Below are 22134 nucleotides of genomic sequence, written 5' to 3' on the forward strand. Positions count from 1 at the left end.
TTACAGTGAATGAAATTAAAAAAAAAATATAACTGTGGCTTTTTGGATAAATTGACTTTTTTTAAGGACGTGAGTTGTTTTTATTTGCTATTTTCTGTTTATATTTTTGTGAATTGGTAGTGTAGTGCCAGGAGTTTCAAATTCCTTAATTATTCTGTTACATGGGGGTGGGGGGGGAATTCTAAATAACCTTTCAGGAATTAAAAATTTATTTTAATAGTATAGTTGACTTTGAAATTTAAGCAGGAATTTTTCATGTATTTGTTTTGAAATACCACTAGACTGTTATGTAGGAATAAATGTCGGAGCAGGGGAAGCTTACTTGATTAGAAATAGACTAATTGTGGGTTCTAGTTCTACTCTCAATCTTGTAACCTTGGGTAGGTCACTTCAACTTTCTAAGATTCAGTGTTCTCCTCCATAAGTAGTTATTTATCTACCTACCTCACAGTGTGAGGCTCAAACAAGGTCATTCTTCTGAGAGTACTTTAAGGATATTAATATCTCTCTTATTTTGAAGCATTATTAAACGGATTTAGTGACATTATGATTTTGGAGGATAGCAGTTAATAACTTTCTTTAATACATTAACCAATTAGAATAATCATTTGCCTCAAAATAATATACACCAGAGCCTCTTTGTAGTATCTTTGAAAAGAATTTTAATTCAACTGAAAGGGAGAAAAATGATGTTAAGGTACTTACCTTGGCTTATGGTAACAACACTAAATTGAACGGATGGCAAGGAATCAAGTGGTCTTTATATATGCCCCTGGGGGAAAATGTTTAAAAACAGAAAGTTTTACAATTCCCCTCAAAATTGAAAAAAGTATATTATGTCTTATATATACTCCTGTTTGAGTTTAGGTTTCTTGAAAGCATCAACCTGTTAAATTCCCTCTAGTGCCTGGCACTTAAGCACAGTAAATGCTTAGTAAATATTAGTTCAGTTGAACTGAATATTTATACTCATTCATAATTATAAGTAAAAAGAGAGCCTGTTTGTCATAAAATAACATTCCTTCCCTCTTCTTGCTTCCACTGTATCATCTTAGGTGCCTTTGCAACAACCGTCCCTGACATAGCTACCACCTTGTACCTAATCTAAAAATTTTATTTTGCTGTAGTTTCTGCAGACTTTCCAATCAGAATCTGAACTAAGTGTTCAAAATTCTACAGTGGAAAATGAAAATTCTTGTTTTTTAAGGTTATGATAAAAATACATTTGTGGCTGGGCACAGTGGCTCACGCTTGTAATCCTAGCACTTTGGGATGCCAAGGTAGGAAGATTGCTTGAGGCCAGGGATTTGAGACCAGGCTGGGCACTGTAGCAAGACTTTGTCTCTACAAAAAATTTTCAAAAAAGATTGGCCAGGTGTGGTGGTGCACACGTATAGTCCTAGCTACTTGGGGGGCTAGTGAGGGAAATCACTTGAGGCTAGGAGTTTGAAGTTTCAGTGAGCTCTGAATGTGCCACTGTACTCCAGCCTGGTTGACAGAGCGAGACCCTGTCTCAAAACGAACAATAATAGAGCAGATGACATGATCATATATTTAGAAGACCCTGTTGTCTCAGCCCAAAATCTCCTTAAACTGATAAGCAATTTCAGCAAAGCCTCAGGATACAAAATCAATGTGCAAAAATCATAGGCATTCCTATACACCAGTAACAGACTTAAAGAGAGCCAAATCAAGAACAAACTGCCATTCACAATTGCTACAAAGAGAATGAAATACCTAGGAATACAACTAACAAAGGATGTAAAGGACCTCTTCAAGGAGAACTACAAATCACTGCTCAACGAAGTAAGAGAAGACACGAACAGATGGAAAAACATTCCATGCTCATGGTTAGGAAGAATCAATACCGTGAAAATGGTCATACTGCCCAAAGTAATTTATAGATTCAACTCTATCCCCATCAAGCTACCAAATACCTTCTTCACAGAACTGGAAAAAACCGCCTTAAACTTCATGTGGAACCAAAAGAGAGACCACATAGCCAAGTCAATTCTGAGCAAAAAGAACAAAGCTGGAGGCATCAAACTACCTGACTTCAAACTATACTACAAGGCTACAATAATCATAATAGCATGGTACTGGTACCAAAACAGAGATATAGACCAATGGAACAGAACAGAGGCCTCAGAGGCAATGCCACAGATCTACAACCATCTGATCTTTGACAAACCTGAAAAAAACAAGCAATGGGGAAAGGATTCCCTGTTTAATAAATGGTGTTGGGAAAACTGGATAGCCATGTGCAGAAAGCAGAAACTGGACCCCTTCCTGACACCTTACACTAGAATTAACTCCAGATGGATTAAAGACTTAAACATAAGACCTAACACCATAAAAACCTTAGAAGAAAACCTAGGCAAAACCATTCAGGACATAGGAGAAGGCAAGGACTTCATGACTAAAACACCAAGAGCATTGGCAACAAAAGCCAAAATAGACAAATGGGATCTAATTAAACTCCAGAGCTTCTGCACAACAAAAGAAACAGTCATTAGAGTGAATCAGCAACCAACAGAATGGGAAAAAATTTTTGCAATCTACCCATTTGACAAAGGACTTATATGCAAAATCTACAAAGAACTAAAACAGATGTACAAGAAAAAAACCCATTCAAAAGTGGGCAAAGGATATGAACATACACTTTTCAAAAGAAGACATATATGAGGCCAACAAACATGAAAAAATGCTCATCATCACTGGTCATTAGAGAAATGCAAATCAAAACTACGTTGAGATACCATCTCATACCAGTTAGAATGGCAATCATTAAAAAATCTGGAGACAACAGATGCTGGAGAGGATGTGGAGAAATAGGAACACTTTTACACTGTTGGTGGGAGTGTAAATTAGTTCAACCATTGTGGAAGACAATGTGGTGATTCCTCAAGAACCTAGAAATAGGAATTCCATTTGACCCACCAATCCCATTACTGGGGGTTATAGTAGAACAATTTATAATCCAAAGTATTATAAATTGTTCTACTATAAGGACACATGCACATATAGGTTCGTTGCAGCACTGTTGACAATATCAAAGACTTGGAAGCAACCCAAATGCCCATGGATGATAGACTGGACAGGGAAAATATGGCACATATGCACCCTGGAATATTATGCAGCCATCAAAAATGATGAGTTTGTGTCCTTTGTGGGGACATGGATGAACCTGGAAACCATCATTCTCAGCAAACTGACACAAGAACAGAAAATCAAACACTGCATGTTCTCACTCACAGGCAGGTGTTGAACAATAAGAACACATGGACACAGGGAGGGGAGCTTCACACACTGAGGTCTGTGGGGCGGTCTAGGGGAGGGACAGTGAGGGGGTAGGGAGTTGGGGAGGGATAACATCGGGAGAAATGCCAGATATAGATGTTGGGGATTGAGGCAGCAAATCACATTGCTATGTGTGTACCTATGCAACAATCCTACGTGTTCTTTACCTGTACCCCAGAATCTAAAATGCAATTATATATATATATATATTAAAAATATATAAATATAATTGTATTATCTGAGCATGTTTAAGTAATGATTCACTATAAAAACTATAAGATACTTGGTACATCATATAATTTTTTCTTCAGATGTTAATTTTACAGCTTTTATATCCCTTTTATTCATGTGCCACCTATGGAGAATACTTTGTTTACAACTTTCCCTTACTAAATTTTATCATTTTCAGGGTCAGTGAAGACATGAGATTAACTGACTCAGAGCTAGGAAAGCTGGCAAATAATATCCAGGAATTATTATATAGTGCCTCAGATATATGCCATGATCGAGCTGTCAAATTTCTCATGTCAAGAGCAAAGGTAATTATTTTCATAAAGCTTTACATATTTTATATTTTATACGTGATAATTTTGAAGATCTGGAATTATGTCTTTGCTTCCTATGTTCCCCATGATGCATATTGTATTTTTAACATTTAATAAAGTCAGTGTTACTGACATGGTCTGTTAGGGAGATGTTGAGATATAAAATTATCTAAATAAAAGAAACAAGAATTACTAAAGCATTACTTTCAAATAAATGATTTATTTTAAAATTATGTTAATAACTAATTTGAAATTAATGTTGTTTTACATATATATGTATGTGTATATATGTATACCTAAATCTATGTAGTCAAACAAGTTTATAATAAAACTCCAACATTGTGAAAATTTTACAGTATGACCTAAATTCACTTGAACTACTCCATTAGTTATAAAGGGATCAGAATCAAATTTGGACCTCTTAAGCATTTAATGCTCAATTTCTGGGTCTGAAGTGTTGGGAAATTTTATTAAAATGAAAAAATAATATGTATTATAAAATATATTTGTTAACTTGGTTTTTATAAGTCATTTATATTTGCTGTTACACTAACTCTCATGATTTTTGTATTAAAATTTAGGATGGTTTTCTTGAGAAGCTAAATTCCATGGAATTCATAACACTTTCTAGATTAATGGAAACATTCATTTTAGACACTGAACAGATCTGTGGAAGAAAAAGTATGTCATTACTTGGAGCACTTCAGAGCCAAGCTAATAAGTTTGTAAATAGATTTCATGAAGAGAGAAAAACTAAGCTCAGGTATCATCACCATGCCCATTCTGTTCTTTTGATTTTTTTATTTTATTTTGTGAAACACTGTTATATTTTGAAGCGGAAACTCAACTGGGCAGTGAAAATGCCTGATAAGTATTTTTTTTTAATTAAAGGCAGATTGTGGAATTAAAATTACATTTTTTCCTTTTCAAAGTGGAGTTAGAATGTTCACTTCTATTACAGTACTTATCAGGAAGATCCTCAGTAAGTTGACTTTTTTTCCCCACTCAAAGTTAATTGTTTCATAATTCTTTTTTGGGGGGGCTGAGATATAAAAAGGGAAATATTTTCTGAAAGTATTGGTCCTACTTATGAATGATTTCAGTTTATTGAAATGTTCAGCACATTTTGAGTCTTAATGTACTCACTCAGCTTTTTTTCCTTTTCCTTTAAACCAGGGAAGATAGTACTGAGATACTAAAGTTTACCTTCTTTTCTTTTTATTGTGGACTAGCCTCCTCTTAGACAATGAGCGCTGGAAGCAAGCTGATGTTCCTGCAGAATTTCAGGATCTTGTTGATTCTATTTCAGATGGGAAGATTGCTTTACCTGAAAAAAAATCAGGAGGTATGTGGATTCATTCACACATTCTCTTTCAATTTTATGTTATTTATTTTGTATGAATGCTTAATATTTCTTTAATTGACAATGCCTGTTGAAAAGTTAGAACCAATATTCCCAACGTAGTAAATACTTGACAGAAAAACTGTGGCAATTTATAATAATGATTTCAAATATTTATTGGGTGTTGTAACCATATGCCAGACACTGGACCATGTTTTTTACATGCATTACTCCAATTCATTCTCACAACAATCTGTGATGTCGGTACTGTCATTACTTTGTGTAACAATGAGGAGGCTTGAGGCTCAGAAGAGTTAAGTAATTTTTACACAAATGATGAGTTGGGATTTGAAACCAGCTTTATATAATTTCATAACTATGTTCTTAGATACTGTATCATATTGTTTACATGTATGTATTAAGTAAGCACTAGTTAGCTTCTATTTTGTGTTCTTTGTTGAGGCAGAATTGAGACAGAGATAGCAGTTAGAATTCTGCTTTAAAGAGGCTAAGTCTAATGAACAGAACCAACAATCACAATATAAGCAATCACAATAATGTAGTTACTCACGTAGAGAAAACACAAACATAAAACCATGAAGGAAACAAAAATGGAAGAACCAGAGAGGTAGGGAGAAATCTAGAAGATAGAAATAAAATGATTAGAGAGTTGTCACTGGTATCAAATACCAGGTGAGTTTTCATGTGAAAGGGGTGGCTGGGGGATACTTTTGTCTACTAGTTCAAGTGGAGTTATATGATAATAACGTAAATTTATTTATACTCCATCCTTTAATATCAGATTTATAATTATGAAATTCTTGAGTATTTCTAGTAGAGGAGGTATTGCATTATTTCAAATTTTATGCATTTAATCAAGGTTTTAAATTTCTACATCAATTATTATTATTTTTTTTTTTGAGACGGAGTCTTGCTCTGTCACCCAGGCTGGAGTGCAATGGTGCGATCTCTGCTCACTGCAACCTCTGCCTCCCAGGTTGAAGCTTTTCTCCTGCCTCAGCCTCCTGAGTAGCTGGGATTATAGGCATACACCACCATGCCTGGCTAATTTTTGTATTTTTAGTAGAGACAGGAATTCACCATGTTGGTCAGTCAGGTCTCAAACTCCTGACCTCATGATCTGCCCACCTCAGCCTCCCAAAGTACTGGGATTACAGGTGTGAGCCACTGCACCTGGCTTACATGGAAATATTTTTAAATTGTATACTTCACATTTGCACAAAATGCAACTAGACTACAAAAGAAAGACTGAATAAAATGCAAACAGTAACCATTAGTTTGACTCATAGATCATTTGCAATCTCAGTAATTCATTGGAGTGATAAAGAGTCAGATTGCACTTCAGTGCTAAGTAACTGGAAAAGTGAGGAAGGGTAGACAAGTATATATAGCCTGCTTTTTCAACAGATTTGGCTGAGAAGGAAAAGTGAGTGTTGAAGAAGTAGCTAGAGATAAAAAGAAGTTAGAGAGAGGGTGATTTATGGGACAAGGTGCCTGGAACAGAATCCAGAGTTTAAGAGAAAGGCTACTACTTCTGCTGCTATGACAAGGGGAAAAGGGCTAAGGAAAAGTATAAAATAGATTAGTTGATATGGGGTAGAGAGAAGAATTGAAGGAATTAAGTAAATTTTTGTTATATGACAGTTTTTAATAGGTAACAGTATTGGGTGGTAGTTAGAGTTTTCTAATTGATTGTATGATATTGGCAAAACTAAAGCACTTAAGTAGGAAGAGCTGAAGGAAAAGTGAAACACTCTGACCATTCTAAATCACTACTTTAAAATTATAAGACTTATCACTCATCTAGTCTTTCAAGCTATATTTAATTGACTTCCATCTATGTGAGGTGCTGTGCTAGATGTCTGGGACATGTTTTCTGTCCCTGAACAGCTCACAGTCTTTTGATTCTACTGTTAAGCAAACAGAATGATTTTTGAATTAAAATCCTAAATGTGGAATACTTGAATTAATTCATGTATTGTGTTTTGAAAAATGAACTATTTATTTTCACTTCTTTGGTGGATACTGATAGTAGGAGGTTTGTCTTACATACCTTGCTTCTGTCTCAGCCTTTTTTTTTTCCTCTCTGAATAGCATAGGGGTATGCTATTAGAAGTCCATTAACATTTTACTAGTTCTTTTCTAGTTAAGAATTATTTATCCATTTATCGATGATATATTAATTGGGTGACTAGCCACACAGCTAGGCATTGGGGAAATGAAGGTTAATGAATAGCAGCTGATGTTAATTGAGTGTTTACTTACACTGTTTTGTTCTAAGAATTTTACATGTGTTGTCTCATTTACAGGTCCATAAGCTAGATATTAGTATTGCTATTTTACAAATTTAGAAACTAAGGCACGAGGAGGTTAAGCAGCTTTCCTAAATTTACATAGCTAGGAAGTGGTAGAGCTGGGATTCAAATCCAGGCAGACTGACTTTAGGGCCATTTCTCTTTTCTACTATGCTATTCCGCTTCTCTGCGATATAGAGAAGTGATGAAGACACAGTACTTACCCTCAAAAAATATATATTCTTACATACGTAGTAAATTGTGATTGGAATATATATAGCTCTCAGATATTCATATACATAAACAAATCCCAAAGGGACTTGAAGCTTAGGGAAGCATACAATCCCAAAGGGATTTGAAGCTTAGGGACGCTTAGGGAGTTAGTTGTCCATGGTAATCTAATTTATTTGGTTTATCCAGGATAAAATCCAGTTCACTATTCTTTTCACCTCAATATGCTGAAGTTTGTTTTATAATGAAAAGAAATATCACATGCTGAAAATAAAAATAACTTCTGGATTGAAGTATTAAAAATTAAATATATAGTCTCTCCATCAAATTTAGAAATTAACTTCTATTCTATAATGATAATAGTAAAGGCAGCCAATTTAAATGTTAGTTCTACCTTTCCAAACAAATCACTTTTTAAAAAACTGTTTGCTGCTCATTTACCTTGTGCCAGCCCTAAGGGATAGGCAGTTTGTAATAATTATTTCTACCATTAACAATAACCCTGAAAGATATTGTTGTCCACATTTAATAGATACAGATAGTGCTACAAAGAGGTTAAATAATTGGCCCAAAGTCATGTATCCAGTAATTGGTAGGACTGGTACTCAAATCCAAATCTTTCCAACTTCCTGTATACTTTATTTACTGTGTGTCATAGTTTCCCAGGAAGTAGATGTTTATTTTCAGAAATGAGACAGTTGTAGGCCCTAAACAGAAACTATCTTCTTCAGCTTTTTCTCCATTATTTTATTTCATGTGGTACTCTTGTCTCTCTTGTTTATTTTCTTTACTCTCTAGCCACAGAAGAAAGGAAACCAGCTGAAGTTCTTATTGTCGAGGGACAACAGTATGCAGTTGTTGGGTGAGGACATATTTTTCTTTAGTAGTTGAATTAACTATTTAAAACACAAGTCTTCTGCTTCTTCTTTGAAGTGAATTGGAAATTTTGGATTAACAATTTTAACAGTGCTGAATTTGGATTAACAATTTTAAATCCTTAAAGGAAGCTTTATGGATTTTTTATCTTCTGTATTCTGTAGCATACATTATTAAGGACTACACTGACTTAACACAAAAGGCTTGATTTTTCTCATATAACAATCTAGATAGCCCAAGAGTGATTGTAGTGGATCCATGATATTATTATTGTTATCCCAGGCTTTTTCTTTTCTTTCGTTGCTTTCTTAGAGTGTATTATAGCATAGTAGTTTAAGTTGTGGACTCCAGAACCCACACAATGTGGAAAATAGTACTATACATAGAATTATTGTGAAACTTAAACAAATAATTTATGTAAAGCATTTAGTGCAGGTCTGGCACCTAATAAGAAGTTACTAGTTGTTGGTAGTTATTTTCACTGGCATCATTTGAGTCACTAGGTCTTTTACCAGTAAAAGTATCTCAAATTCAAGTTAACTAAGAAGCATACAGATTCCATCATTTTTTGTCTAGTACTATATGTCTTTTATTAAATTGGTAATTAAAATATATCTTCATATTCTTTAACAGTACTTCACAGCTTAAGTATTTTCATATATGTGTCATCTCATTTGATCTTTACAACTACACTGTAAAATAGAGGTATCGGGGATTATTTCCTTTCTACACTATGAGAATTGAAGCTTAGAAGATAAGGTGGTTAAAGTGACCTAGGTCTCTCCTGATATCTAGACAAGCATTCTTTTTCACTTTTTTTCTTTAGTTCATATCACTGTGTAAGTGTTTTTTGAAATGGCCACCCCTCCAGGAAGAATGTACTTCTGTATCACTCAATCTTAGCACTTAACAATCGTATAATAGAATTATTTATTTATGTATATGTTTTCTTTTTTTTTTTTTTTTAAATTGCATTTTAGGTTTGGGGTACATGTGCAGAACATGCAAGACAGTTGCATAGGTACACACATGGCAGTGTGTTTTGCTTCCTTTCTCCCCTTCACCCACATTTGGCATTTCTCCCCCGGCTATCCCTCCCCAGCTCCCCCTCCCGCTGGCCCTCCCCTTTTCCCCCCAACAGACCCCAGTGTTTAGTACTCCCCTCCCTGTGTCCATGTGTTCTCATTTATCGTCACCTGCCTATGAGTGAGAATATGCGGTGTTTCATTTTCTGTTCTTGTGTCAGTTTGCTGAGAATGATGTTCTGCAGATTCATTCATGTCCCTACAAACGACACAAACTCATCATTTCTGATTGCTGCATAATATTCCATAGTGTATATGTGCCACATTTTCCCAATCCAGTCTATCATCGATGGGCATTTTGGTTGATTCCAGGTCTTTGCTATTGTAAACAGTGCTGCAGTGAACATATGTGTTCATGTGTCCTTACAGTAGAACGATTTATAGTCCTTTGTATATATACCCAGTAATGGGACTGCTGGGTCAAATGGAATTTCTATTTCTAAGGCCTTGAGGAATCGCCACACTGTCTTCCACAATGGTTGAACTAATTTACACTCCCACCAACAGTGTAAAAGTGTTCCTTTTTCTCCACATCCTCTCCAGCATCTGTTGTCTCCAGATTTTTTAATGATCGCCATTCTAACTGGCGTGAGATGGTATCTCAATGTGGTTTTGATTTGCATCTCTCTCATGACCAGAGACAATGAGCATTTTTTCATATGATTGTTGGCCTCATATATGTCTTCTTTCATAAAGTGTCTGTTCATATCCTTTGCCCACTTTTGAATGGGCTTGTTTGTTTTTTTTCCTGTAAATCTGTTTGAGTTCTTTGTAAATTCTGGATATCAGCCCTTTGTCAGATGGGTAAACTGCAAAAATTTTTTCCCATTCTGTTGGTTGCCGATTCACACTAGAGACTGTTTATTTTGCTGTGCAGAAGCTGTGGAGTTTCATTAGGTCCCATTTGTCTATTTTGGCCTTTGTTGCCAATGCTTTTGGTGTTTTGTTCATGAAGTCCTTGCCTACTCCTATGTCTTGGATGGTTTTGCCTATATTTTCCTCTAGGGTTTTTATGGTGCCAGGTCTTATGTTTAAGTCTTTAATCCATCTGGAGTTAATTTTGGTGTAAGGTGTCAGGAAGGGGTCCAGTTTCTGCTTTCTGCACATGGCTAGCCAGTTTTCCCAACAACATTTGTTGAACAGGGAATCCTTTCCCCATTGCTTGTTTTTGTCAGGTTATCAAAGATTGTATGGTTGTAGCTATGTTGGGTTGCCTCCGATGCCTCTGTTCTGTTCCATTGGTCTATATCTCTGTTTTGGTACTAGTACCATGCTGTTTTGATTACTGTAGCCTTGTAGTATAGTTTGAAATCCGGTAGTGTGATGCCCCCCGCTGTGTTCTTTTTGCTTAGAATTGACTTGGCTATGCGGGCTCTCTTTTGGTTCCATATGAAGTTCATGGTGGCTTTTTCCAGTTCTGTGAAGAAAGTCAATGGTAGCTTGATGTGTATAGCATTGATTCTGTAAATTACTTTGGGCAGTATAGCCATTTTCATGATATTAATTCTTCCTAACCATGAACATGGAATGTTTCTCCATCTGTTTGTGTCCTCTCTGATTTCGTTGAGCAGTGGTTTGTAGTTTTCCTTGAACAGGTCCCTTACGTTCCTTGTGAGTTGTATTCTAAGGTATTTTATTCTTTTTGTAGCAATTGTGAATGGCAGTTTGTTCTTGATTTGGCTTTCTTTAAGTCTGTTATTGGTGTAGAGGAAGGCTTGTGATTTTTGCACATTGATTTTATATCCTGAGACTTTGCTGAAGTTGCTTATCAGTTTCAGGAGTTTTTGGGCTGAGGCGATGGGGTCTTCTAGGTATAATATCATGTTGTCTGCAAATAGAGACAATTTGGCTTCCACCTTTCCTATTTGTATACCCTTTATTTCTTTTTCTTGCCCGATTGCTGTGGCTAGAACTTTCAGTACTATATTGAATAGGAGTGGTGAAAGAGGGCATCCTTGTCTAGTGCTGGATTTCAAAGGGAATGCTTCCAGTTTTTGCCCATTAAGTATGATATTGTCTGTTGGTTTGTCATAAATAGCTTTTATTACTTTGAGATACGTTCCATCGATACCGAGTTTATTGAGGGTTTTTATGTATATGTTTTCTAGTTTGACTCTGAATTCCTCAAAGGTGGAGATCAAATCTTACCATTTTTATTTTTCTTGGCATCATAATAAGCACTCAACTAGTATTTATAGAATTAATGCTTTTTCTGGGTCTGTATTCAAATACTTGAAGTCCACACATTCTAAACTAAAGCTTTCATTCCTTTCTCTTCTGGAGTCCTTCCCTGTTTCTGGTAGGAAAAGCTTTCTTCAGCCTTCCTGTAATCCCATCCCTTCTATCTAATTGTGATTTCCCTCGTAACTATTGGTTATCTGGTTGCTCATCATGTGCTTGATGGAAATTGTCCCTTCTGGCTGTCTTGTTTTCTGCCTCTATAGGCAAAGAATCTGTTGCCAAAAAATTAAACTCTCTGGCTAAAGGAGAACTATTATAACTTATGAGAGATAATTACAAAAGATAAGCAATGGACTCCTGCCCAGTTAGGCAGACTCTAGGAGGAATAAACATAGAGACCAGTATGGTCTGACAAGCTATTACAAAGGCTAGACACTATCTTTCTTGAATCATTAGTTCCTGATATGCTTCAGGCTTTTATACATCCTTATTTTGTATAGATCTCATTTCTGAGCATCTCATTGAACTTAGATATTCTATGATGAATGACTCTTTTCTCCTTAATTTCAATCTTATTTAACCTCCCAGTAGTGTGTCTTTTCAACATGTTACTTGTCCTACTATGGAGCTGATAACTTTATTATCTTTGGAGAACCTTTTTTGACCTACCTATAAAATTCTTAGGAGATATGTTTTTCTTAGAAGTCATTATAGGTTTTTTTTTCTGTCTCACTAAGAAAATCCTGACTAGGTTTTCTTCATCAATTCAATAGTTATGATGGAGGACCTATCACTTTGGTAATCAGAAACACCGGATAGGTTTTTTGTCAGTGTTTCTGAATTGGCTAAGGAATGCAATACCTATCTTACTGAAGTGATTCCCTTAATAAGAATACCATACAGAGTGTTATGCTTGTCCTGCAAAATTTAAGGAGCCACTCATTCTCAGTGTTGTGTAAGCTGATCCTGCAATCGTACAGAGTAAGTGCCTCTTTAAATTTTGCATTCTAGACACCTCTCTTGTCTTGTGTTAGTCCAGAACCTGCTCTACTAGTAGACAAAACACATACTTTAACAGTTACCAAGATTATTATATTCTCAGAGATCCTTTGCACCATTAAGTAATTTTAATTTTTGTATGCCAAATCCGCTTGATTTTTCTTGTTTTGATTTCCTGCTGGGTCATTTTTCTTTTCTTACAGAACTGTATTGCTGTTAATAAGAATTATCCTTGAATATTGCCAGTGTGTGGATAATATCCCATCTGTTACTACTGACATGCTTACTCGTCTGTCAGATTTATTGAAGGTGTGTATGACCACCCTATTGTGGAAAAATTGATCGAAGAATTAATTTGTGTGACTAACCTTTTAACTCAAAGACATTTCAAGGTCAAGTTATCTTAAGACATTAGTTTTGTAACATTTGATTGTGGCTGAATCACAACACGTTACTGGAAACAGGCTGCCTGCTTCCTTCTTACTCCACAGTTGGTGATCCTCATTCACCCATAGGGTTGTTAATGACATTGGAGACAGGAGATGATTTGTTCGTTAGGTGCTGAACATGACTGAGGCCACTTAGGTCAAAAAACCTGGACTAGTTTCAAATGTGCATGGAAGGAATTCACTGAACTTTACAAAATTCATCTCACTAAGGTTAGAGATTTTTCTTGCATCATTCTTTCAGAACCACTGATATAAAATGAAAATGTGATTATTTTATTCAGCCATTTTATATTGAGATATTTTAAACTACAAGTACAGAGGAAAGGCTTTATTATTTTTTTCAAACCTCTAATCTGTTAATTAATTCTGTTCTGAACTTGAGCTGTCATGTTTTAGCCAAGAAGGATTTTTATAACTTTTGAAAACAGGACTTCCCAATAAGAATGACTGAAACAGAATTTGTTTTTGTAAGTGCAAACTAAAGAGTAATTTCTGAGAACTGGTTTTTAGAATTTTTCAACTTTTTTTGTATCAGTAAATATTATCATTTAGAATCCCCCTCTCATTTGTTTTTCATTAAATAGATACTAATTGCTTCTACTAGAAAATTCATTTGGCCATTGAGAGGAAAGGGGAATGTGTTTTTAGAACAGTTAGCACATTGCCAGCACATAAAGAATAGTTTTTAATAAATTTTGTTTTTTTTTCTCCTTCTTTTGTTAGTACTTCAATTCAAGAAGTTGCCAGTTAGTTCTTGGAGCTGGTGCACTGCAAGTTGTTGGACTAAAAACAATAACTACAAAAAATTTGGGTATGGATTCTTGCATTTAATTCACTTGCTGAAGTGTTAACAATGATGTTACTGTACTCATCCTGTGTTTATTATAACTGGTGTTTTTATGGGTCTAACCAAAGTGGCATTACTCTAAAAATAAATGCTACTTACTATTTTATGTGTACGCATCACTGAAAAAACTAACCACGGGTAAAAGGTTATGATGCATTTCCCCTCCAAGTATAAGTTACTCAGAAGTTATACCACTCTAGAAAATATTAAGACATAATGTGTATAAAGTATTTAAGGGTGAAAGGTATCCGAAGGTCAGAAGAGAATCAGTTGTTTTGTCATTGTGATACTGATAATACTCACAACTTGAGTTCATTGTGAAAGCAGCATGTTCATTACATTATTCCTTATGAAATTATTAAACAAAATGACATATGTTGCTTTCTTCCATAGTGCTCTTCGTTTATGAAATAAACTGGATCTTTATAAAGTAATCGATGTTTTTACTTGATTTGATTTATAATTAAAATCAACTAATACCTTTTTTAAAATTTCTCCATTACATATCCACTCCCTGGATCTTCAGCTCTTTCTTCCCGATGTTTGCAGTTAATTGTGCACTACATTCCTGTGATCCGGGCTCATTTTGAAGCTCGACTACCACCTAAGCAATATAGCATGCTTAGGCATTTTGATCATATTACTAAGGTACTTTTTTATACGTTTTCTATTGGAGCTTCATAAGTTTATATCCTTAATTGTTAAGTATTTTTTAAATGTTTCCCAGGGACTTTAAAATACAATATTATTTCTCATTGCAGGACTACCATGATCACATAGCTGAAATATCAGCTAAGCTTGTAGCGATAATGGACAGCTTATTTGACAAGCTGTTATCTAAGGTAATGATCTTTAGAAATTACTAGACTTTGTTCAAAGACATTATGATTTTCTATTTTATAAGGAGTCCCTTATAAGGAGTGATAAGATAATCTAAACTTTGATAAGATATTTACCATTTAGTAAAATTTTAAATTTTTTTTCAGAAGAATGTGACCATGTGCTGCTATAGCCGAGACCATCCATTGTGGTCTAACCTGCAGTTATCTAACAAATCAATTTTTTCAGGGTTTAAAAAACAACTCAACAAAATTTTCAGATTTCTAAAATAGTTGATATTCTTATTCTAAGGGTCTGGCAGGAGTAGGAGAGATGATTCTAAGGATGGTAGAAGATCTATGCAGAAGTATTTTTATGTTAATCCAGTTCAACATTCAGGTCTTTGTTTGTTTTTCACCCCTATTATGTCCTCAAATGAAGCAGTGTTCCCCAAAGAATTTGCAATTATACTGGGAAAGTATCTTCAGAAAAATGTCATTTAGTCAGTCCCAATCACTCTTGCCCTATCTTTCACTGTTTCCTTTCCCTAACTTCTTCAATTCATGTCTTTTTTTTTTTTAAATTGTAAAAAAAAAATTAAATGTGGAAAAAAAGTTCCCCCAGGCAATCTCCTGAATTTCTCAATTGGAAAAATAATTTGAAGCCCTGTTTTCCCTTTTTGATTAGATGATTTTTTTTTTTTTTTTTTTTTTTTTTTTAGAGAAGAAGAAGGGGAAAAAAAGAAAAAGAGGGAAAAAGGAATATTACTTCATTCCTAAAATGGGTTTCAATAATGGCCGATCAATATTTTGAGTGCTTAAAGTGGTTAATGCATATTTTATGTGTTTAAAATGGAGACCTCTATTGTGTTTATTTGTTCTGGCTCTGAGTTCAAGTCCTGGATATCATTATCAATTTGTTGTCTCATTGAATCTAAATCTCATTATGTGTCTTATGTATCTGGGTGTTAAGATCTCTTATTGTTGCATTAATCCTTTTACCCTTGCATCCTTGTAGCTTTGAAATCTATTTTATTAAGTGTGAGAATTGCAACTCCTGCTTTTTATTTATTTATTTTTGCTCTCCATTTGGTTGGTGAGTTTTTTTCCATCCCCTTGTTTTGAGTCTTTGTATATCTTTAGATATATCGTTAGATTTTGTGGATAATGTATATTTTGTGTGTTTAAAATGGAGAGCTCTATTGAGTTTATTTGTTCTGGATCTTAGTTCCAGTCCTGGATATCGTTATCAATTTTCTGTCCCGTTGAATCTAAATCTCATTATGGGTCTTATGTATCTGGATGTTAAGATCTCTTATTATTACATTAATCCTTTTATCCTTATATCCTTGTAGCTTTTAAATCTATTTTGTCAAATGTGAAAATTGCAACTCCTGCTTTTTATTTATTTATTTTTGCTCTCCATTTGGTTGGTACGTTTTTTTTTTTTCCAACCCTTTATTTTGAGTCTATGTATATCTTTGGATATACCGTTAGATTTTGTCTGTATCTTTTGATTGGGAGATTTGGTCGATTTAAATTTAGGGTTGCTGCCGTTTGATATTAACTGGCTATTTTGTCCTTTTGTTGATAAAAATTCTTCTTTATGTTAATGCTCTTTACTTTTTGGTGTATTTTTAGAAAGGGTCATACTGGTTGTTCCTTTCTGTGTATAGTGCTTCTTTTAGAAGTTCTTGTAAAGCAGGCCTGGTGGTAATAAAATCTCTGAGTACTTGCTTGTTCCTAAAAGATTTTATTTTTCCTTCAAATGTAAAGCTTAAATTGGCAGGATATGAAATTCTGGGCTGAAAGTTCTGTTGATTAAGTATATTGAATATTGGCCCCCACTCTCTTCTAGCTTGTAGGGTTTCCGTTGAGAGATCTGCTGTAAGCCTAATAGGCTTACCTTTATGGGTAACTTGATCTTTCTCTCTGGCTGCCCTTAATATTTTCTCCTTCGTTTCGATCTTGGTGAATCTAACGATTATGTGCCTTGGGGTTGGTCTTCTTGAGGAATATCTTTGTGGTGTTCTCTGTATTGCCTGGGGTTGAATAGTGTCCTGCTTTGCTAAATTAGGAAAATTTTCCTGGATAATGTCCTTGGAGAGTATTTTCCAGCTTGAATTCATTCTCTCCGTCACATTCAGGTACACCAATCAAGCGTATATTAGGTCTTTTCACATAGTCCCATATTGCTTGGAGACTTTGCTCATTCCTTTTTATGCTTTTTTCTCTATTCTTGTCTTGTTTTGTTTCATTAAGTTGATCTTCGACCTCTGATACCCTTTCTTCTGCTTGATCCATTCGGCTGTTTAAGCTTGTACATATTTCACTAAGTTCTCGTGTTGTATTTTTCAACTCCATAAGTTCATTTGTATTCCTCTCTATATTGTCTATTCTTTTCAACATTTCATCTAACCTTTTTTCCAAGTTCTTAGTTTCTTTACATTGGGTTAGAACAAGTTCCTTTAACTCCCAGAAGTTTCTTATCATCCACCTTTTAAAGCCTACTTCAGATAATGGAACACAGTCCTTTTCCATCAGGGCTTGTTCTGTTACTGATGAGTCCTTTTCCATCAGGGCTTGTTCGGTTGCTGATGAGTCCTTTTCCATCAGGGCTTGTTCCGTTGCTGATGGGTTCTGATTTCGAGTATACTCGGCCTTCTTAGGCTGTTTTTTTCCCTTCATTGTAGATGAACTGCCTTTCTAATTAGTTTTCTGAGTCGACGTCCGACTTATTGATTCCCAGTGTTGGGATCCGAGCAACCCACTGTGGCGGCCTAAATAGCAGCGATAAGACTGATGGTGCTCTTCTGCCCGGGAATCTCTGGTCTGGCTTCCCTCTTGAGTCCGCAACAAGCGGCTCTGACTTCCCGGAGCTCCAAACTCCGTTCAGTAGGGGAAGCAGTCCCGTTGGCTCTGCATGAAGAGCTGCTGCGCCAAGACACCGGCAAAACCGCTGCGCGGCCACAAGAGTCGCGCTGGTGACCCGTGGGGCTCCTCCACTGGGAATCGGCTGATCAGTGAGTGACGAAAATTCGTCCAAAAGTGTGGCGTCGTCTCGTTCTCTGGGCTTTCACTGGGAGCTACAATCCTGAGCTGTTAGTGGTCGGCCATCTTGGATCGATCTCCTCAATTCATGTCTTAAGAGGAAAGCCAAAATTTCATAACTTGAAAGTCTGAAAGTTTATTCAGTGTATACTTTCTGTCCAAGATCATATGTGGAGTAACCTTAATAGCAAGGAACTTTGATTTGCTTTTTATCCTACTTGGATCCTTCAGATTCCAAAATGACAGGAGCAGCAGGTACATAAGAATCAAAAGGATAAGATAAAGTGGTACCCATTCACTTACACAAGACTACCGCAATGTATATTCTATTAGCCTTCAGAATAATGGTATCACCACAAGTCATCTAAAAATCCCCACTATTCAATCATGAGAGAATGAGAGTAAAATAGATAAATAACATCTTATTAATAATATCATTATGAAAGTGGCTTTTACTTTCCAGATTCCTTAAAAGGGTCTCTGACTCCCAGAACAGACTACACTTTGAGAGCCTCTGGTGTAGTTGATAACACAGATGTTTTATGCTTCAATTTTAAGAAGCTTAAGGAATTCATAGTTATGTACAAACATATCTATACTATGTTATGCCTATTAAATTAGTTTCTAGTACTGGAGGGAGAAAAATTACTGTTCAGAGATGCTTTATTTTCTTCATGAGTGCCAAGCACAAGCTAAATTCAAAAGCAGTTCTATTCTACCAGTTTCCTTTTCGATACACAGCATTCTTCTGTGTACCAAAAATATTGTGTCTGCTCTCAAGAAGTTTACCACCTAACAAGGTAGAAGACTGTTAACAGCTAACAGTAGAGAGTAAAGCATGTGTTAAATAGTGGAACTAGGCTTAAGTCCAGGAGTTCCAGCCTTCAGTGAGCTATGATCACCCCACTGAACTTCAGTTTGAGTGACACAGCAAGAACTTATCTGTAAAAAAGAAAAAAAATAGTGGAACTATTAATAGGCTGTGGAATATAATGAAGCAAAACTGAAAATGTGCTACTACTCTTAAAACTCTGATTTTAATCTGTCACTTTGGTCATCCACAGAATTTTTGAATAAGAATTACCACAGTGACTAGACTTTTTCCTATGACAACTTACTCTTTTTTTTTCTGTAAAGAAAAAAGAGAATTGTTTAATGAGCTTCCCATGTACACATCACCTATATTTGTTATTAACAATTTTGTCTTTTTTGCTAAAATATTTCTTAAATTTGAGGCATTATGGTATTTTATCCCTAAATACTTAAGTATGCTTTTTAAAAGCTAAGAACGTTTTTACATAACCACACTATTACCATACTTAACAAAGCTAACAATTCCTCAAAATAATCTAATATTTATTCTCCTATTTGAAACATTAATTATCTCAAAATGTCTTTTTATAATAGTTTTTTTGGACAAAGGCTTCTAGGTTGCATTTGTTTATTATATCTCTTGAGTCTTATAAACTAGAACACCCCCGTCCTCATTTAAAAAAATATGTATAGCATTGACCTGTTGAAGAATATGGTCAGGCTTTTATAACATAATGTTCTCTCTACTGTCTTCTCCGTTGATGACTTTTCCTATTACTCTGGAATATTACATTCTTTCTGTGTTGACAAGTCTCTCTTTGCCACTCCTGTTCTATTTGCTTTCATGTGTTGCTCAGGAGTTTGACCCTGTTTTTAATTCATATCAAAATAGCAGACAGTGTTTGGTTTCAGTTTGCCTTTCAGTTCTTAACCTTTCATATTCTTATTTGAAAATGTAATTTTAGGAAAGAAGGATGACACAGTAATATATGGGTTAATTTTAAGAAGCTAATAAGTGGCTGGGCACGGTGGCTCATGCCTGTAGTCCCAACACTTTGGGAGGCCGAGGCAAGTAGATCACTTGAAGTCAGGAGTTAAAAGACCAGCCAGGCCAACGTGTTGAAACCCCGTCTCTACCAAAAATACAAAAAAAAAAAAATACCCAGGCTTGGTGGTGGGTGCCTGTAATCCCAGCTGCTCGGGAGGCTGAGGCAGGAGAATCACTTGAACCCAGGAGGTGGAGGTTGCAGTGAGCCGACATGGTGCCATTGCACTGCAGCCTGGGCAGCAAGAGGGAAACTCTGTCTCAAAAAAAAAAAGAAGAAACTAATAAGTAAGGGTACCTTTGCATGGGTATAATGAAACAATATCTAATTGTACTAACAGCTAATGTTCCAACCATCATTCATTTATTCATTCATTCTGTAAGTTATGTATTAATATAAACAGTTTCATTAGGTATCCGGGATACACAAGGATGAATAAGCCTTTGATCTTGTCTTCCAATAGCAAAATATGTAGTCTAGGAAGTAGATCAATGACTATGACAGGATATAGGATATATGTAAAGTGTTATAAATAAGGAAATAATTTAGTGCTGGAGCTTCTTTTGCTTTGGAAGAGATGGTTGTCAGCTGGTGAGGAAGATTTTGGGAAAGCCTTACTGATGAGGCATGCATATAAATTTTGCTTTTAAGGATAGATAAGATGAGAGCAAATGAAATTGAGGTGAAGAGATATCTGAGAGAACAGCATAAACAAACATGTTGGTACAAATCTTAAGGCAATTCATCGTCAGGGTTGTGGAGTCAGGTAAACCTAAGTTCAAAGCCCATGTTTGTCACGTATTAGCTATTGAAGGACCTTGGGCAAATTATTATTCTCCTTAAGCCTCAGTTTCTGTCTCTAAATGAGGATAATAGTGGAGCCTATGTCATAAGGTTGTATTAATGAGATAATATATGTGAACTGCTTTCCTTTTATCATGTATCTGACCATAGCAAGTTCTAGTAAATACTGACTGCAATGCTTCTGCTGTTGTTCTTATTAATAGTAAAGGTAATAGTTCCATTTGGCTAATGCATCAGAGGGGGCAAACATAAGTGAGAGATCTGGTGGAAAGGCAGAAGAGAGCTGTGACTACCAGTAGAAAGCTAAGCAATTTATATCAGGTTTATTGAGGTATAATTTACACTCTGTAAAATTCACCCTTTCTAAGTGTATGGTTTAAAAATACAGTTAGTAGAACTACTGCAAGTTATAGAACATCATTGGTAAACATTATCTTGGGCACTTTCTTAGTCAATTCACTCCCCATACTAAGCCTCCAAAAGCTACTCATCTGATGTTTGTCTATATAGTCTTGCCTTTTCCAGAATATCCTCTAAGTAGAATTATACAGAATCTAGTCTACTCTGCCACACTTCATTTAGCATAATGTTGTTGGTGTTCATAGATGTTATAGCATTTACAGTGGTTTGTTTTGTTTTATTATAGAGTAGTATTCATTGTATGGATTCACTACTATTTGTTTATCCACTCACCAATTGATAAACATTTGAGTTTTCTCTAGTTTATGGCCGTTATAAAGAAAGCTGTTATAAGCATACATGTACAGTCTTTATGTGGGTATGTGTTTACATTTCTTTAGTATAAATACCTTGGACTAAGATTGGCAGTTGTGAATTATGGAAATATAAAACTTTATAAAAAACTGCAAAAATTTTTCTAAAATTTTCTAAAGTGCATCTTTTGCCTTTTTAATTGCCATGTATAGGAGTTCCAGGTGCTCTTCACCATCACTTTATTCTTTAATGTTAGTCCTCTTGTAGGTGTGTTTGGAGTGATATCTCATAGTGGTTTGAAGTTACATAATGACATATGTTAAGCATCTTTTTGTGTGCTTGTTTGCCATTCATATCTTTTCTATGGTAAAGTATCTGTTCAGATTTATAGCTTATTTAAAAATATTGGGTTGTTCATCTTCTTATATGAGTTCCTTATATATCTTCAATACAAGTTCTTTATCAGGTGTGTGGCTTCTAAGTATTTTCTCCCAGTTTGTGGCTTGGCTTTTCATTAGTGGTGTCTTAGAGCAATTTTTGATTTTGATGAAATTCACTTTAGTTTTTTCTTTTATTGTTCATGTTGCTTATGTTCCATCCTAAGAAATATATATATTTTTAAGACAAGAGTTTGCTCTTGGCCGGGCACGGTGGCTCAAGCCTGTAATTCCAGCACTTTGGGAGGCCAAGGCGGGTGGATCACAAGATCAGCAGATCG

At 35.3% G+C, this 22134-nt stretch overlaps 1 protein-coding gene and 1 long non-coding RNA gene across 8 annotated transcripts in view; one reads left to right on the forward strand and one right to left on the reverse strand.

The window, feature by feature from the left end:
* The window catches only part of LOC128929623 (uncharacterized), a 59267-nt gene extending 54094 nt beyond the window's left edge, over positions 1-5173 (reverse strand). For both annotated transcript variants that reach the window (XR_008476366.2, XR_008476367.2), the window contains exons 1-2: positions 5052-5173; positions 706-772 (exon numbers count right to left, since the gene is read on the reverse strand). This is a non-coding gene — a long non-coding RNA (uncharacterized LOC128929623). The remainder of the gene's footprint in view (positions 1-705; positions 773-5051) is intronic.
* VPS54 (VPS54 subunit of GARP complex) overlaps positions 1-22134 on the forward strand; it is a 99227-nt gene that overhangs the window by 54357 nt on the left and 22736 nt on the right. For all 6 annotated transcript variants that reach the window (XM_035272432.3, XM_078349192.1, XM_035272433.3 and 3 more), the window contains 8 exons: positions 3710-3839; positions 4427-4608; positions 5078-5190; positions 8532-8595; positions 13078-13183; positions 14047-14134; positions 14697-14818; positions 14932-15012. In XM_035272432.3, the coding sequence (XP_035128323.1) occupies positions 3710-3839; positions 4427-4608; positions 5078-5190; positions 8532-8595; positions 13078-13183; positions 14047-14134; positions 14697-14818; positions 14932-15012 (886 nt within the window). The remainder of the gene's footprint in view (positions 1-3709; positions 3840-4426; positions 4609-5077; positions 5191-8531; positions 8596-13077; positions 13184-14046; positions 14135-14696; positions 14819-14931; positions 15013-22134) is intronic.

This window comes from Callithrix jacchus, chromosome 14, assembly GCF_049354715.1.
Source record: "Callithrix jacchus isolate 240 chromosome 14, calJac240_pri, whole genome shotgun sequence".
NCBI classification, from domain to species: domain Eukaryota; kingdom Metazoa; phylum Chordata; class Mammalia; order Primates; family Cebidae; genus Callithrix; species Callithrix jacchus.